This window comes from Mizuhopecten yessoensis, unplaced genomic scaffold (genome assembly GCF_002113885.1).
Source record: "Mizuhopecten yessoensis strain PY_sf001 unplaced genomic scaffold, ASM211388v2 scaffold10847, whole genome shotgun sequence".
Taxonomy (NCBI): domain Eukaryota; kingdom Metazoa; phylum Mollusca; class Bivalvia; order Pectinida; family Pectinidae; genus Mizuhopecten; species Mizuhopecten yessoensis.
In genome coordinates this window covers 1,419,540-1,438,554 of record NW_018408751.1, presented here as the reverse complement: position 1 = coordinate 1,438,554, position 19,015 = coordinate 1,419,540, and the positions used below count along the sequence as shown (strand labels likewise).

General features: G+C 34.7%; 1 protein-coding gene across 1 annotated transcript in view; it reads right to left on the bottom strand.

Annotated features, from left to right (window-relative positions):
• Window positions 1–1,247: 1,247 nt before the first annotated feature.
• Window positions 1,248–19,015, bottom strand: part of LOC110462970 (chloride transport protein 6-like) — a 74,517-nt gene continuing 56,749 nt past the window's right edge. Inside the window, exons 22-24 of the mRNA XM_021517262.1 lie at window positions 12,228–12,338; window positions 4,461–4,586; window positions 1,248–1,453 (exon numbers count right to left, since the gene is read on the bottom strand). Coding sequence (XP_021372937.1) covers window positions 1,364–1,453; window positions 4,461–4,586; window positions 12,228–12,338 — 327 coding nt within the window. The 3' untranslated portion in view covers window positions 1,248–1,363. The remainder of the gene's footprint in view (window positions 1,454–4,460; window positions 4,587–12,227; window positions 12,339–19,015) is intronic.

The window sequence follows — 19,015 nt, the reverse complement described above, 5'->3', positions numbered from 1 at the left end:
CAGGCTATGCGCACGAATGCCTGGAATATGTTTTAATAATGATGCCAAGGGCGACGGATGCTTTTTTCGCCACTTCGTTGGATTGAAAACGAAATTATTATTTCTTTCATTAATAAAGAAGAATTACCAAGGAATTGACAAATGGGAATAGACAATTATCTTCGAAGGTCACCTTGATGGTTATCAAAATTATAGATTTTGCTGTCTAAAACGCATCATGTAATTATAAGAATGCAGTCATTGAGTAATCAAAATACTAAAGGTGTACGTAGGTCACGAAGGATCGAACTTTGACATCTTGGAGGAAACCCAAACAATCGACATCGGAAAATGGAAACCTGCAAGTACCACAGGATGATGAACGAAAACGTAAAATGCGTCAACGCTTCCTGGTAGCAGAAGACCGTACCTGACCATGTCTGCGCTGCAAAGAATACTGTTGTATATTTGTATATGCAAGGCCAAGATTACAAAACTCTAGCGAAAGCTGATTTAGTGTGTTTCCCCGGTGTAGAATAAACGTTAAGAGAAATATACATAGACAACCAGAAATAGAAAAGAAATGTAAGGAGATGATTTTAAATCTTTTACTTCAGCGCTAGCCTTAAACGATAATTAGCAAAACATGCAACTGGTCAAACTAATTAATATCAATTTATATGTATGACACATTATGAAAAATTAGAACATTATATTTATAATTCTCACAATGTATAAATAAATGGTCTTTTTAAAACTTCATGCCATTTGTTATATCGACTACTGTACTCAGTGAAATTCACAGTGTAAAGTGTTTGCCATCTGGCCTTTCAAACACGCTCTCTATCTTTCTTTTAATTCGTCCAAATATATTTTCAAGTAAATGTCTCTTTATCAACTGTATATTTTGATACCACATGACAGGACCTGTATATTGGGGTACCATTTAGCAGTACTTGTTTATAATGATGGTATGAAAATAAAGCCCTTATTGAAAGGAGAAGAAAAGATTACGATAGGTTCCATTTGGTAAAACACATTCCCACAGAAACTATTCCGTCTTTGCGTATTGCAGAGTTATCTTCTCTTGTGAGCAGGTATTGATTGTTACATCATTGGTTTGTGTAAGAAAATTATGTCGTTTTCTCAAAAATTGATGACGTTACTCTCACAAACGAATGACGTAACAATCGAAACCTGCTCACAAGAGAAGATAACTCTGCAATACGAAAAGACGGAATATGCAAATCAAACATACTAACTCTGACTCCAGTCACATTGTGTTTATTCTGTTCTTGAATACATCATGCACCGTTTAGCACTGTTTTAATTGTCTTGCCATGACGTTCCCAGAATGCATCACTATATAAGGGAGAATGCATGTTTACGAAAGACACCTATCTTCGTGTAGCTCCTCTAGCCGCGCTTCCAGGAACTCGTGAGTAAGGTTGTGTCGAGTAACCATCCCAAGTACCTTAAAAAAGGAAATATTGTTGAGTCAACTTTCACTGTACCGAAAAATAGGGAAAACATTGTCGAATAACCTTCCCCAGTAACGACAATAACAGTTAAAAGTGTCGAATCACTTTCCCCAGTAACGACAATATAGAAAAAAAGTGTCTAGTCATTTTCCCCAGTAGCAACAACATAGGAAAAACGTGTCGAGTCATTGTCCCCAGTAACGACAATTTTGTAAAAACAAAGTGTCGAGTCTTTTTCCCCAATAACGACAATATAGGAACAAGCGTCAAGTCTCCTTTCCATGTACCGCCAAAAAAAAGGAAAAGAGTGTTGAGTCACCTTTCCCTGCTCTGACCAAAAGCAAAATTGTTTCGAGTCACTATCCCCAGTACCTACTAACTTTGATACAGGGGTCAGTGTAATACTTGTGTGACGTCATTGCTATAAATGTGATTGTGGGTAATATGTGTCACACATCAAAACGGAATCTTACCCTGACATTTTTTACAAATTACCCAGATAGCTAAATATACCATCGTTAGTTATTCCCAGTTGTCCGCCTCCACACAAAAAAAACGTTGTATGGAAAAATAGACGTATTTTCGATTTATGATGATTATTTTGCCTTTAAAGAGGTATTTCATTCTTTTGTATGATCATCTCAAGTCCATATACCCCAATTTTAATCTCCTGTTGTTTCCACATTCATAACGGACTTTATTCGACTTGCATCAAAACCTTTTTTAGAGATTTCGACTAGATACATATTATAAAGTTTGTAAGGGTATCCACACCTTCAGAGCAACCGTCTGCTTAGTCGCCATTTACTGGCGAGATTTCTTCGTCATATACACACTTTTTAAAAATGATAGTGATTGTTTTAACACATGTATTTTGAGGTTAACACACGCTTAACATATCTCATCAAGTGGAAACTAGAACATGTTCATTTTACTTTACTTATTTCCCGATATTTTAAAGGTCCAGACAAATTTAGACATTATCACATACGCCTATGGTCATCATTTAAAACGATTTTTGTATTTACGTCAATTTTGAACTTTCCACATCAGATGTGAAGCCAAGATATGGATATGTGTGGATTAGTACCGTGTTGTCGGGGACCTGTCTTGTAGAGTCTTTTGCTTCTAGTGATAAAAATGAGGATGAAATACATTTCTCCATCCCACATCGCTTCACATGAATGATTATTTTAGTCATTGAATGAAGGGCTGGCTGTCCGTATCACTTTCAGTGGTGGACACATCAGATCTAGTCTGATTGCTTAGTAATTAACATAGAACGCGCCTTCGGCGTTATCTATTGACAGTGATAGATGCCCCAATAATGCTGGCATATTAGCCAAGTCAAGTCCAGAGTCTTAGTAATGAAAGGTTCCGTGTCAACTAACAATGAACGAATTTGGCTGATCACAAAATTTGTAACACGATGACACGGAGGAGAATCCATAACCTTACAGCCCGAGCCTCACATCCTTCGTCGGCTATGTCCTACAGAGGGGAAGATAAAAACACGTACTACAACACCAACTGGCCCATGGGGCCTTTCCGCTACATAATTAAACAACCTAGAGGTACTTATTAAAGCAATATGATAGCAACAATACACATAAACATATTCTTAACCCCATCACTGCAAATGTTAAAAACGCTTGAATAATAAAAAAAATACCATGTTAAACCTTGTCACAGAAATTACAATTAATCCTTTAATGATCAAAATATATAATATTTTGCCTTTCCCAAGAAGTACAAGATATCTTTCAATGATAATTATATATAGATCATTTTACCTTGTCAAAAGGGACACAAGAAATCTTTTAATGATGAACATATATTAAATTTTACCTTGTCACAATATGCACACACCAAATCGTTTAATAATGAAAAATTGTTTTGTGAAAACAAAACAAACAAAAATTAAGTTAATCAAAAGAAATCATTCAATTTCTTCACCAAAAACAATTGTTAGAAACATACAATGAAAAAAGAAGATTTTGTAGACAGCCAGAGTCATCAGAAAATACCCTAATGATGTTCGAAACCATTTAAATGTAGAAGATGTATTTATACCACGAAATCTCTTCATAAAAAAAAGCTAAAACTAATGCTTGTCACTAAAAGTCACGTGATCATACGTTTGTGATACAAAAAACAACAAAAGAATACCAAAGTGTAAACAAAATCGGAAAAGTCAACATCGATAATACTTCGGTAGCGTGCTTCACTTCATCGACGACACCCGCCATATAAATCTATGTCAAGAGCAAGTAATGGCACGTCCTCGTAGCGAGAACTGGGGCAGTAGCCGGACAGTATGTATGCCTTGCTTAAATCCAAGTGTCACGCGCTATATCCTGACAGCTAGACAGCACTGAAACCCGAAACTAACTTCCGCCCAACCGCAATGTACTGAGAGCGTCATATTTCTGTTGACACACTGTCGTCTACGTGATTTAATCAAAGCCGGAAATAACTTTTGGTTATCTTCCGTCCACGCGCTATGTACTGAGAGCGGGACAGTACTGATAGTTATCCTCCGTCCGCGCGTCCACGCGCTATGTACTGAGAGCGGGACACGCGCTATGCACTGATCATGAGAGTGGGACAGTACTGGTAGTTATCCTCCGTCCACGCGCTATGTACTGAGAGCGGGACACGCGCTATGCACTGATCATGAGAGCGGGACAGTACTGGTAGTTATCTTCCGTCCACGCGCTACGTACTGAGAGCCGAACAGAACGGTTGTCTCCCATCCGTCCTCGCTCTGTATGCTGAGAGCTTGACAGTATTATTATAAAAAGCCAGCTTCTGTTCATTCGCTTTGTACGTATATCAGAGAAACCATGTGACTTAAATCAAATATGGCAACGACGGAAAAATACGGCTTAGTATACCTGCAATGCTTACCAACAAAACTTGAAACGTACTTTTCTATAAAGATTTAGGTTTATTTTTGCGAACATGATATGAAATCTAGCCGTGTTGTGTTTCATTTACCTGTCCTTCATGGCTAACGACGGGTAGATGTCGGAGTCCCATGCTTCTGAACAGGTTGAACACTTGAGGCACTGGTGTCGTGGGATACACGGTATATGGACAAGGGTTCATATAAGGTACCACGTCCTGTAACCATAGTGAAAGCAAACAGGTATTAACATGCATGTGTTTACTGGTGAGAAATAAAGTCTTGGTAACTCTCTGTTATCCCTTCTATAGGGCAGTAGATTACTTTTATTGAATTAATCACTCATGTTTTTATCAGACATATTACATTTGCATTTCGCCTTGTTTGTATCATTGATTTTCTTTCAGCCTATCGAATGAAAAGATTCTCGGAGGGTTCGTCCGTTTACACCATTGTTTTGACGACAAACACACAAATCCACATAAGTTGTTTCAAACAATCTTTTATTTTGATTATCAATATTTACGTTTTAAAGACATAATGAATTAACGCTGATTATTTTCTGACTACTGTGTAACAGTGTTCTGTACAGCTGTACGTTGGATATATTATTTTATTTGACAATGCAATGTACCGGTAGCGTCAATGTTTACATGTTAAAAGTGTATTTGCAGAGTCGTCACTGAAATAATGAAGAAACTATGTTTTTGCTCCAGAATGACAGCATTCTTCTATTTATGACTACAAACAACCTAACGCAAGCATCCTTTTCTGTGATGATGTCTAACTGTAAACGCCAATAACGTATTCTTACTGGTCTAACTAGATAATCATATTTCATTTAGAATACTTATAAGATTGGTTTCCATGACAACTCGATTAGTGAACTAACATAAGTTCAGGATCCTCGTTCCACTGTCATAAACTTTTACTATGTATTGGGAACATTTTTTTCACGCAAGACTATAGCTTTCAGATTCGTTTCTGAAAAAGTATATCATTCCTTGCAGAATTTTTATGAAAAACAAGAAATCAGAAATAAACAAAAAGTATTCACCGACAGTGTTCTACGTGCAAAAACAAAGCTTGGCCACACCAGGATTTCTACCCTGAAACAGGACTGATATACTGTCGCTCTCATAGACAGAGCTACCTGACCAAACAGGAGAGCCTTGACCCAATTGCGCTACAGTTACCTCTAAACAAATGACGGGGTAGCTATTGCCTATACGAAATAATATCAAGTAGTTTTGCCTACAGTTGTGCAGGGATCCTTCAGTTTTGTAACAATCAGTGGGACACGGATCCTTAAGTTTTGTAACAATCAGTGGGACACGGATCCTTAAGTTTTGAAACAATTAGTGAGACAGAGATTCTTCAGTTTTGTAACAATCAGTGGGACACGGATCCTTAAGTTTTGTAACAATCAGTGGGACACGGATCCTTAAGTTTTGAAACAATCAGTGGGACAGAGATCCTTCAGTTTTCTAACAATCAGTGGGACACGGATCCTTAAGTTTTGTAACAATCAGTGGGACACGGATCCTTAAGTTTTTTAATAATCAGTTGGGACACGGATCCTAAGTTTTGTAACAATCAGTGGGGCACGGATCCTTAAGTTTTGTAACAATCAGTGGGACACTTATCCTTAAGTTTTGTAACAATCAGTTGGGACAGGGATCCTTAAGTTTTGTAACAATCAGTGGGGCACGGATCCTTAAGTTTTGTAACAATCAGTGGGACAGAGATCCTTAGTTTTGTAACAATCAGTGGGACACGGATTCTTCCGTTTTGTAACAATCAGTGGGACACGGTTCCTTAAGTTTTGTAGCAATCAATGGGACAGAGATCCTTCAGTTTTGTAACAATCAGTGGGACCCGGATCCTTAGTTTTGAAACAATCAGTGGGACACGGATCCTTAAGTTTTGTAACAATCAGTGGGACCCGGATCCTAAGTTTTGTAACAATCAGTGGGACAGGGATTCTTCCGTTTTGTAACAATCAGTGGGACACGAATCCTTAAGTTTTGTAACAATCAGTGGGAAAAGGGATCCTTCAGTTTTGTAACAATCAGCGGGACAAGGATCCTTAAGTTTTGAAACAAGATCCTTTAGTTTTTTAACAATCAGTGGGACCCGGATCCATAAGTTTTGTAACAATCAGAAGGACACGGATTCTTAATTTTTGTAACAATCAGTTGGGACAGGGATGTTTATGTTTTGTAACAATCAGCGGGACAGGGATCCTTAAGTTCCTGATTTCCTTCTATGACGAAATCAGCATTTAAACAATTTGTCATGCAATACGCATGATTATGCTGTTGCTTGATAAAGGAGACACCTGAATACACATATCCCTGTCAAAGCGTGCCTAAGGAGGCGGCTAAATACACCCAGCACTGGAAATAACCCACGAATCTCGGTCGTTGGTCCACAGAACACACCGCCGTACAGACCACGACAACATGAGACGTTCTTAGACTAAAATCCAAATTTCAATTGATAAAATATATATAATATTATTCTAAGGAATTTGTCTTATTTTGGTGAGATAGTTAAAATGTACTCTACGTAAATATGCATGTTACAAAATAAGAAACTCTTACCGATGACATTAAATGGACTGATGTCTTAATTCTGTCCTGACGTTCGGGCAAAAACAACAATTAGCTTGATACAACTGTATGAGTATAAAGATACATTTAAATTGGATATTTTAAATATTGTTAAAAGTACAGTAAGATGTTTCACGAAATGATTGATCTTTTTCTGTTTTTGATATAAGCACTTGCTTTTTGACATTACATGATTTAAGCTATTTTCAAGCACGAGTTCATGTATGAATAGTTTCGTGAATATAGGGCAAGATCAGTCTGGGAATAGACAACAAACATTCCTCAGTCTGGGAATGGACTACAACGATTCCTCAGTCTGGGAATGGAAAACAAAGATTCCTCAGTCTGGGAATGGACAACAAACATTCCTCAGTCTGGGAATGGACAACAAAGATTCTTCAGTCAGGGAATGGACAACAAACATTCCTCAGTCTGGGAATGGACAACAAAAATTACTCAGTCTGGGAATGGACAACAAAGATTCTTCAGTCTGGGAATGAACAACAAAAATTACTCAGTCTGGGAATGGACAACAAAGATTCCTCAGTCTGGGAATGGACAACAAAAATTACTCAGTCTGGGAAAGGACAACAAAAATTACTCAGTCTGGGAATGGACAACAAAGATTCTTCAGTCTGGGAATGGACAACAAAGATTCCTCAGTCTGGGAATGGACAACAAAGATTCTTCAGTCTGGGAATGGACAAAAAACATTCCTCAGTCTGGGAATGGACAACAAAGATTCTTCAGTCTGGGAATCGACAACAAACATTCCTCAGTCTGGGAATGGACAACAAACATTCCTCAGTCTTTCCTCAGTCTGGGAACGAACAACAAAGATTCCTCAAAAAGCGGTTATGGCCATTGATCTAAGAACAAGGTGTGGTTGTGTTGATTAGGATCACACCGGCTGTCAGGAAGTCAGCGCTAACGTCCAGTGTGACGCTACACATAATTAGTATATGATGTAGTAGTTGAGCGTATTGTCCGGTATAACCTAATAACCAATAGACAGCTTCCGCGATGGTCAAGCGGGGAAATACCCTCCAGAGACTGGCAGATGTTACTAGACGTCCCAGCAGTCATATCAAAGAGGATCAAAGGTGTCAAAATGTTGACTAAATGTTCATAGGCGATTCATCATACAAAAAATAGATGGTTTTCATTCATTGCACTAATTCTATTAACATAAGCTGTACAACGAGGAACACTGCTGGCAGTGATATTGGGGTCAAAAGGACAGGACGCGTAACATATTGTAAAAAAGATAAATGAAAAACAGACATGAATCCAATTTCTCAAAGAAAAAAACTTCAGTTTTGAAACTTGCCGTGAACTCTATTTCCTCTTCGTACTTATTTATTGATTTTAATTGATTTTAAGATAGAAATGTTTTTTCCACGTAATAGTTAATTGATCTCACATGTTCTCGAAACTGCTATTTATAGTATCGCAATTCTTATATCTGTGTGTCTATTTCATTGTTCGCAACCAATGTGAATTCCATCAAATAACAAGAAAAAAAATGCATACCGTATTGTTCACTTTCCCGTGTATATATAACAAACTCCTCACGTGTGTTTACTACACTACAAACAAACAATATATATACAACACTACCCGTGTATATATAACAAACTCCTCAAGTGTGTTTACTACACTACAAACAAACAATATATATACACGCTACCCGTGTATATAAAACAAACTGCTCACGTATGTTTACTACACTACAAACAAATAATATATATACACGCTACCCGTGTATATATAACAAACTGCTCACGTATGTTTACTACACTACGAACAAACAATATATATACAACACTACCCGTGTATATATAACAAACTGCTCACGTGTGTTTACTACACTACAAACAAATAATGTCTATACCACACTTTCAACAAACAAATATTTAAATCACACTGTCAACAAACAAATATGTAAATCACACTGTCAACAAACAAATATGTAAATCACACTGTCAACACACAAATATGTAAATCACACTGTCAACACACAAATATGTAAATCACACTGTCAACAAACAAATATGTTAAACACACTGTCAACCAACAAATATGTAAATCACACTGTCAACAAACAAATATTTAAATCACACTGTCAACACACAAATATGTAAATCACATTGTCAACACACAAATATGTAAATCACATTGTCAACACACAAATATGTAAATCACATTGTCAACACACAAATATGTAAATCACATTGTCAACACACAAATATGTAAATCACATTGTCAACACACAAATATGTAAATCACATTGTCAACACACAAATATGTAAATCACATTGTCAACACACAAATATGTAAATCACATTGTCAACACACAAATATGTAAATCACATTGTCAACACACAAATATGTAAATCACATTGTCAACACACAAATATGTAAATCACATTGTCAACACACAAATATGTAAATCACATTGTCAACACACAAATATGTAAATCACATTGTCAACACACAAATATGTAAATCACATTGTCAACACACAAATATGTAAATCACATTGTCAACACACAAATATGTAAATCACATTGTCAACACACAAATATGTAAATCACATTGTCAACACACAAATATGTAAATCACACTGTCAACACACAAATATGTAAATCACACTGTCAACAAACAAATATGTTAAACACACTGTCAACCAACAAATATGTAAATCACACTGTCAACAAACAAATATTTAAATCACACTGTCAACACACAAATATGTAAATCACATTGTCAACACACAAATATGTAAATCACATTGTCAACACACATGCATATTTAATACATTTTCAACATACTCATATATGTATATATACATGTATATGGCACAATGTTGACACACAATGACACAGGATACGTCCCACAAACATTTTACCATTCGAATCTGACAAGTTTACCAAATGACAAACATTTGCATTGCGGATGTTGTCTATAAAAAAGAAAACGCTTACTCGCCCGGAACACGTGATCTTACTCTCTGAGACAATGTTTAACTGTGACTACTCTCTGAAAAACGTTTCACTCTATTCTCATTTCAGACAATATACATTTAAACCATTTACTTTCAACAGTCGAACACTTTCATTTACATCGTACTGTAAACGTAGTATTTCTTGTGGTCATAAAAGTTGAGTTCGTTTATTTCTAAATCGTGATTAAGATGCTAAAACTGTGATATTTGCTATCGCAATTCCCTTTGTAGCGGTACAGGTACAAATGTTATCGTTGTTTAAGAATAAGACCAGATGTTCCCAGAGTATAGGCGTCTTTTGTTTTGTGGACGACAACGGTATCCTTAATGGCTGAACCTTAGTCATTTGAATTTAAAGAATGCACCAGTGTCGTATTAATAAAAAAACAAGAAACACTCACGATAATAATCAAAGACTGACGTTTCTAACACACACAAAAATAGAGATTTTCCGAAAAAGACCAACAAAGGTATTTTCAGCGACGTTCTTACCATTTTAATGCATGACTTGGATGAATGATTACAATTCCATTTTCCTGAATTTTGTTATAAACACCATGGCAGATGTCAGATGTTACCATTCCAGGACGTATCATTTTTACTTTTTTTATGTTATAGTTTTCTTGTTTTCTTTGCAACAATCTCGTATTGCTGAAAACATGACAGTTTATAATAAAACGCCGCACGCAATTCAATAAAAAAAAGCACAAGAGACACCTCCTAAAATAAGACCTCGTTATTAGTTTAACCTTGAACGATAATTCTTGAATCGACATAGTTAATTGTTTTGAAATATACAAAGCTATCATGTTGTCGTTGAAAATTAGTTTTAATATTTACGTTATTAATGGATTGATTCTGTTGAACTCAGTGATAATTTGATTCTATAATCACAGTGTTAGCAAATTTTGTGCAAAATAAAATATTAATCTCTGCTGTACAATGTTACGTATTTTTTCAAACTGCATCTCAACACTTCACACAATAAGGAAAACATTTGTCCTGTAGTGTAAACTATAACGTTTTAACAAGAAGGAATAAAAGTAAGAAATGACGAGATATGGATGTTGTGTTTTTGGGAAGGGGCTTGGTTGGGTTTTTTTCAATCTTTTATTGAGATTTTTTTCATATACAAGATTGCATTTATATTTGAGATGTATTTAAATGATACAATATTTTACGGTCTGCTGGCGTCCTTGTATTTGACTGAGTTATGTTGTTCAGATATTTTTTGTTAACATCCACGGTTACAATCACGATAACAAATGGAACAGACGAAGACTTCATGTTGTACAGTATAACATGACCACGGGCATTTTATCAAAAAAAGGTAATCTAATTTTGGTTTTTATCCGAAGAGAAACACATACTTAAAACTGATGGAAATATAATTAACAAGTAAAACGAAAAAACATCGCTAACAAGGAAACATATTTCACAATTTAATAAAAGATATCGTCCAACTCTATTTAAATGTGAGATATTCGTTGGACAGTCATACTAAACTCTTACACGCCTATAGACTATAAAAAATAATAAACTTTAATAAAAAGGCCTTGAATGACATATAACTTCGCGAAAGTAATTGTTTAGATTGCGTTAATGATCACCGGAGAGGGTAAGCCATGCGGAAACCATCGGTGTCGAAAACAAAACAAAACTACATATGATAATGTATATGTTTATTTTCACACAATTGTGTTTTCGTTTATTATTATTCGCCTATATATTATTTCCTTTATTTCGGGCCAAAAAGACCAGGGTCTTTATCAGCACTTTCACGTGATAGGCCTAACCCTAACCCTAACTTACACTTACACGTGATAACCCTAACCCTAACTATTACTGTGTCATTATTATCTCCTTTCCACACTTAGACAGCTGTAAAATCATTTTTATGAATTAAACCTGTTCATCATTTGTTTGTTTGTTTGTGTTTTACATCCTATGAACAACTATGATCAAGGACGTGCCAGGTTTTGATGGTGGAGGAAAGCCGGAGTTCCCGGAGAAAAACACAGACCTAAGGCCGGTACCTCGCGACTGCCCCACGTAGGCCTCGAACCCGCCACCCAGTGGTAGTAGAATGTCAGACGCTTTAACCACGTGCACTTTGCCACCGCGGCCCTAGGCCTGTTAATCAAATGACAAAATTAACCAAAAGTCATTAATCAAAATGTAAAGGACACATCATTTGTACAGTGAGTATGGTAGTATAAAAAACTTAAATACTTTACCACAAGTTTTGATTGGTTAAGGTTCTGTGATTTGGTGACGTCATAAATGTCTGGATATCGGGGGTAGTCTTCTGTCATCTCCTCATAGCTGAGATTGAATTGGCTGGTCCTCTGAAAATAAGTCATTATAAATGTTAAACGTAATTAGAGGAGACAAAACAGAACAATACTGACAACTCGTGTCATCTACCATTCACGTTTTCAAGGGTTGTTTCAGAATATCTCATTAACTGTATCCGTTAATTACGAAATCATTTTATGACAGAACAGTAACTAAACACGCTTTAGTTTGATCTTATCCAAATAGGTGAGTGTAAAATATTATCACTTTTCATGGCAGTAATGTATATGACATTGGTATAAATACAAAATTATAGTTTCAATACTAGCTTTTAAAGTAAGACGTCACAAACATCCTTTTTTTAAATTATGAGAAAGGCCCAGATAAAATATTCCAGGGATAGCATCATGAATATGATTGAATTTTTCGTTGAAAAGATATCCAGTATAGTGTTGTTTGTAAACATTTTCTTCAGGTTGGTAAGTATGGATTATGAAAAGTTATTTTTTACACATCCAGTTGTCCACAAAATCGATGTCGATTTCGGCTACGCTGTGTTAGGCAGATTCAGCGTAGCCGAAATCGACATCGATTTTGTGGACAACTCGTACGCAGTTTACACCTTTGTGTGCATACGCTTCACTGGTCATTTGTCTGATGAAGGTGACAGTATACATATCGTACTAGTCATCGAAACGTCACATAGGAAATGTATTGGTTGTGTAAAAAAGATCTTTTCATAATCAGTATAATGTTGGCATACTCTTGGTTTAGCCAACTTACTTTTTATCAAAGCGTTCATCAGGAGAGTACAACAAACATCTTGTGAAGTCATTCACTTTCACTATTAAATATGTCAATGATGAGCCGTTTTAAATAACAAAAAAAAGTTTAACCTTGATAATAATATATGCCTTTCTTAAGTTGAAATCAACAACCAATGACATTATCGACTCTCAAGTTGCTAACCTTATGTTTATTTACAACACGACGAGCAGGGACGGCCTACTAATGAACTTTACGGTAAGGGTGATCCTTTTTATTTCCTGTGAACTTTCTCAATGATAGATGTCAAATGATGAGGACAAACTCACAACACGAAGTTTCTAGAGATGTAGGCGGATGAAGAATATGGGCACGTTTGGTGACCACCACCATGATGTCATCGGGAATCTATCTAGTGCGATTTGAGAAGCGATATTCGGATTAGGCTGATAAGTGTTGCTTTGATGACACTCTAGATCTGTTGATATGTTTGGGTTCTTGAAGATAGGTACGGGTTCTCACAGCTGTATTATCTCAAAACGAGGTTCCACAAACAGTCGGTACATGTAACGTTAGGAATGATAAACTAACGGAACGCAATCATTGACAAGGAATGCTATTTAGACATGACATTAACTTGACCCTGACACCAATGGTCATGTTCTCCTGGTACTTAAAAAATTACCATTTAAAGTCTTTCTTTGGATTTTTTTCCCGTCCAAATGTTATCAATTTTGGGATTTGTTGGTTTCTTTTAACTAAAAATATTGAATCCTCTTTCATCTCGAAGTTCATCCAAGGTCCCAACGATTTAATTACGGTACAACAATTTTCATTTTGAATTAAATACAAAACCAAACTCTCATAACTTTGTTACTATTGATAGAATTATTTCGCTGACTTATCCCGGGTAATACAACACACCTTCTATCGTACGTTATATAACGTATGGCTATCGTATATGTCACGTGACTATTGTGTGGCATGTCATGTGATTCGCAAGTTTTGTCATGTTACTTATGAATAAGCAAAGTCATATATACAGGATCTTACATGAGTTTCCATTTCATATGAAATGAAAAACGAGTGTAAGATCCTTTTTATTACATAATCAAGATTTATGGCATTTATTCGTGTAAAAAGACAATTTTCGTGCAAACTTGAAATGTAAAAAGCCGCTATTTTGACTCCAGTGCGTAGATTTAAGTATGTGACGTCATGTACTTGTCTTGAGCGTGACGTCACAATTGAAACAATTGAAACTTATAACCAGTCAAGGGGCTGGTAGGTCATATTGCATTGGTTAATACGCAAAAAAATATGACATGGCATCACCCTATATGATATACGTATAACGTCCGAATAACGTCAATAAAAACAAGACATTATAACGATGTAAAGCCTTACTCACGACTAATGACGATAATTTATCGTTTTATATTTAATGTTAGCCAAGAAAACATGTTTTTCTCCTGTATTTATTCTTGGTAGTTTTGTAAAAATAGAATCAATAATAAATGACGCTGTACCGACTTTTTTGTTTCAAAGTAAAAAAAAAAATGAAAATTTCTAGACTCGTTCAAAAAATGTCTCACATGAAATGCAAAGTTATTAGATACCCGGTGTGTATGTTATAAAACACGCATAAACTAAGTGATGACGCCTTGTGCAGCTCCCACTACAAATGTCATCCCGGAAATAAAGGATCGGGTTAACATGTTCTGTCTGTAGAACATCCTAACATATTTACAGGCTCCGTAGCCTAATTAAGTCAACAAAGTGTGCTAACATTGTCATTTCTTTTTCGGTCGAAATGAAATTTCTTATAATTTGACTTCAATTTGTATTCATTTAGAAGTCAAACTCTATAGGAAGAGCTTTCTGTCTTAATCAACACTCCTCCCTGGTTCGTTGATAATCCCTGGCGTTCTTTAATCACCGTTTACTACCACAGTGAGCTGGAGCGGCCATTTTTTAATTCCCCTCAACAAAAGATTTCCAAATGCCAGCTTTTCGATGAGGGTTATATATAGACCTGGAAGTTTGAAAACACTGATAGTTCAGTGCAAATACATAAGTATAATTGGATTTTCCCTAGTCAGGAATAGACAAATAAATATGTCAACAAACAATTAAAACCGGAACCTATGTAAACAATAAACTTCTTATGTAAAAGCAGCCTTGGGTAGTAGGTAGAACTCTGTATGTACTATCGAAAGAAATTGAGTTTTCAAGCAATTTCAAACATCATACATCCAGACCAATTTATAGAGTGACATATGCCAATAGGTAAGGAGTTTGAAACAATTTCAAGAGTGTGAATATCGAGCACACTCTCGTTACAAACCACAGAGGATATTCTGTAGATCAGTATAAGTGGCAAATATCTGCTTTATTTGATATTGAAAAATATAGTCAATAGTATAAGATAGTCTGTTCTATAAAACTGTTTTACCTGTACGTTTTAGAATATCTTTATACCTTTATGTGCAATTCATTTCTCTCTTACTTAACTACATCAGCATGCAATTGCAATTAGAATTGCTAACAATTTCACAATCTTACAATCTCACAACTTTTAACGGACAACTTACAAGTGGTTATAATTATAATAATAATTCGAGTGGGTTTTTTAATGCTTTATCACAACCTAGTTCGTAGGTCGTCTCAAAGCGGTTTACAAATTAGTATCCGTTGTTATACGGCCTTTGCAACTAGCCAATAACTTTTTCAACTCCCTGGGGAGCATACAGCAGGCGCTTTCAACAATACTTCCACTGCCCAACCACGTACACATTCACAGTTGAGTAGACTGGAACAAGTGGAGTAAAGTATCTTGCTCAAAGATACAACACAGTGCCGTGCCATGACTTGAACCCGCAACCCTTCGGTCACGAGCTCGGCATTCTACCACTAGACTACCGTGCCTCCGCTGCTGGTTGACAGTGTTTGTACAATATATACCATATTTTAGTATTCTTTATACAATCAGTACAAAAAAATACCGCCGCTTCCTTCCTTCTGGTGAATTTCTCAAACATAGCTGTTGTCAACTTCGCTTGAAAACATTGCATTTTGGTATTCAATGATTATAATACTTGTAATAATATTTGTGTCAAAAGTTAAACTTAATATCATCTCCATCACCAAATACACGAACCATTGCTTAAAACTCTGATGAAAGCACCCGAATTATTATCTAAATATACTTCGATGTGTCAAGAACAATTACCTGCAAAGGTAAGGACCATGCACCAGTTTTTATTGATTATTACTGGTATATTGGTACTGTTGTCAAAATCCTGCATAACTTTCCATTGTTAATTCAAACATATTTTTATAATGAATAATAAATAAAAATAATATTAATTCGAGGTTCTTATATACCGCTTTAACACAATCTAGTTCTTAGGTCGTCTTTAAGTGATTACTTTTCTCAACTCCCTGGGGAGCTTACAGCCGTTGCTGCCATATCGGCACTAATGTTGACGATTAGGGGGATTACTTTGTTGAAATGTTTAAATACACAGTGATTGTGTTATAGTGTTTATATACATAGTGATTGTGGTATAATGTTTATTTAAACAGTGAGTGTGGTATAATGTTTATATACACAGTGATTTTGTTATAAGGTTTAAATAAACAGTGATTGTGAAATAATGTTTGTATACACAGTGATTGTGGTATAATGTTTATATACACAGTGATTGTGTTATAATGTTTATATACACAGTGAATGTGGTATAAGGTTTATATAAACAGTGATTGTGGTATAATGTTTATATACACAGTGATTGTGGTATAATATTTATATACACAATGATTGTGGTATAATGTTTGTATACACAGTGATTGTGGTATAATGTTTATATAAACAATGAGTGTGGTATAATGTTTATATACACAGTGATTGTGTTATAATGTTTATATACACAGTGAATGTGGTATATTGTTTGTATACACAGTGATTGTGATATAATGTTTATATAAACAGTGAGGGTGGTATAATATTTATATACACAATGAGTGTGGTATAATGTGTATATACACAATGGGTGTGGTATAATGTGTATATACACAATGAGTGTGGTATAATGTTTGTATACACAGTGATTGTGTTATAATGTTTATATAAACAGTGATTGTGTTCTAATGTTTATATACACAGTGAGTGTGGTATAATGTTTATATACACAATGAGTGTGATATAATGTTTATATACATAGTGATTTTGTTATAATGTTTTTATACACAGTGATTGTGTTATAATGTTTATATACACAGTGATTGTGCTTTTATGCTTACATACACAGTGATTTTGTTATAATGTTTATATACACAGTGATTGTGTTATAATGTTGATATACACAGTGAGTGTGGTATAATGTTTATATATACAGTGAGTGTGGTATAATGTTTTTATACACAAAGATTGTGTTATAATGTTTATATACACAGTGATTGTGGCATAATGTTTATATACATAGTGATTGTGTTATAATGTTTATATACACAGTGAGTGTGGTATAATGTTTGTATACACAGCGGTTGTGTTATAACGTTTATATACACAGTGATTATGTTATAATGTTTATATACACAGTGATTGTGGTATAATGTTTATATACACAGTGAGTGTGGTATAATTTTTGTATACACAGTGATTGTGTTATAATGTTTATATAAACAGTGATTGTGTTATAATGTTTATTTACACAGTGAGTGTGGTATGATGTCTATATCACAATGAGTGTGGTATAATGTTATATACACAGTGATTTTGTTATAATGTTTTTATATACAGTGATTGTGGTATAATGTTTTTATACACAGTGATTGTGTTATAATGTTAATATACACAATTATTGTGTTATAATGTTTATATACACAGTGATTGTGGTATAATGTTGATATACACAGTGAGTGTAGTATAATGTTCATATACACAATTATTGTGTTATAATGTTTATATACACAATGAGTGTGGTATAATATTTATATACACAGTGATTGTGGTATAATGTTGATATACATAGTGATTGTGTTATAATGTTTTTATACACAGTGATTGTGGTATAATGTTTATATAAACAGTGATTGTGTTATAATGTTTATATACACAGTGAGTGTGGTATAATGTTTTTATACACATTGAGTGTGGTATAATGTTTATATACACAAAGATTGTGTTATAATGTTAATATACACAATGATTGTGTTATAATGTTTATATACACAGTGATTGTGGTATAATGTTTGTATACACAGTGATTGTGGTATAATGTTTTTATACACAATGAATTTGGTATAATGTTTATATACACAATGAGTGTGGTATAATGTTTATATACACAGTGATTGTGGTATAATGTTTGTATATACAGTGATTGTGGTATAATGTTTATATACACAATGAGTGTGGTATAATGTTTACATACACAGTGATTGTGTTATAATGTTTATATATACATTGACTGTGGTATAATGTTCATATACACGGTGATTGTGGTATAATGTTTACATACACAGTGAGTGTGGTATAATGTTTATATACACAGTAATTGTGTCATAATCTTTATATATACATTGAGTGTGGTATAATGTTTATATACACAGTGAGTGTGGTATAATGTTTATATACACAATGATTATGGTATGATGTTTGTATACACTGTGATCGTGGTATAACGTGTATATACAAAATGATTGTGTCATAATGTTTATATATACATTGATTGTGGTATACTGTTTATATACACAGTGATTGTGGTATAATGTTTACATACACAGTGAGTGTGGTATAATGTTTATATACACAGTAATTGTGTCATAATCTTTATATATACATTGATTGTGGTATAATGTTTATTTACACAGTGAGTGTGGTATAATGTTTATATACAGAATGATTGTGGTATAATGTTTGTATACACTGTGATTGTGGTATAACGTGTATATACAA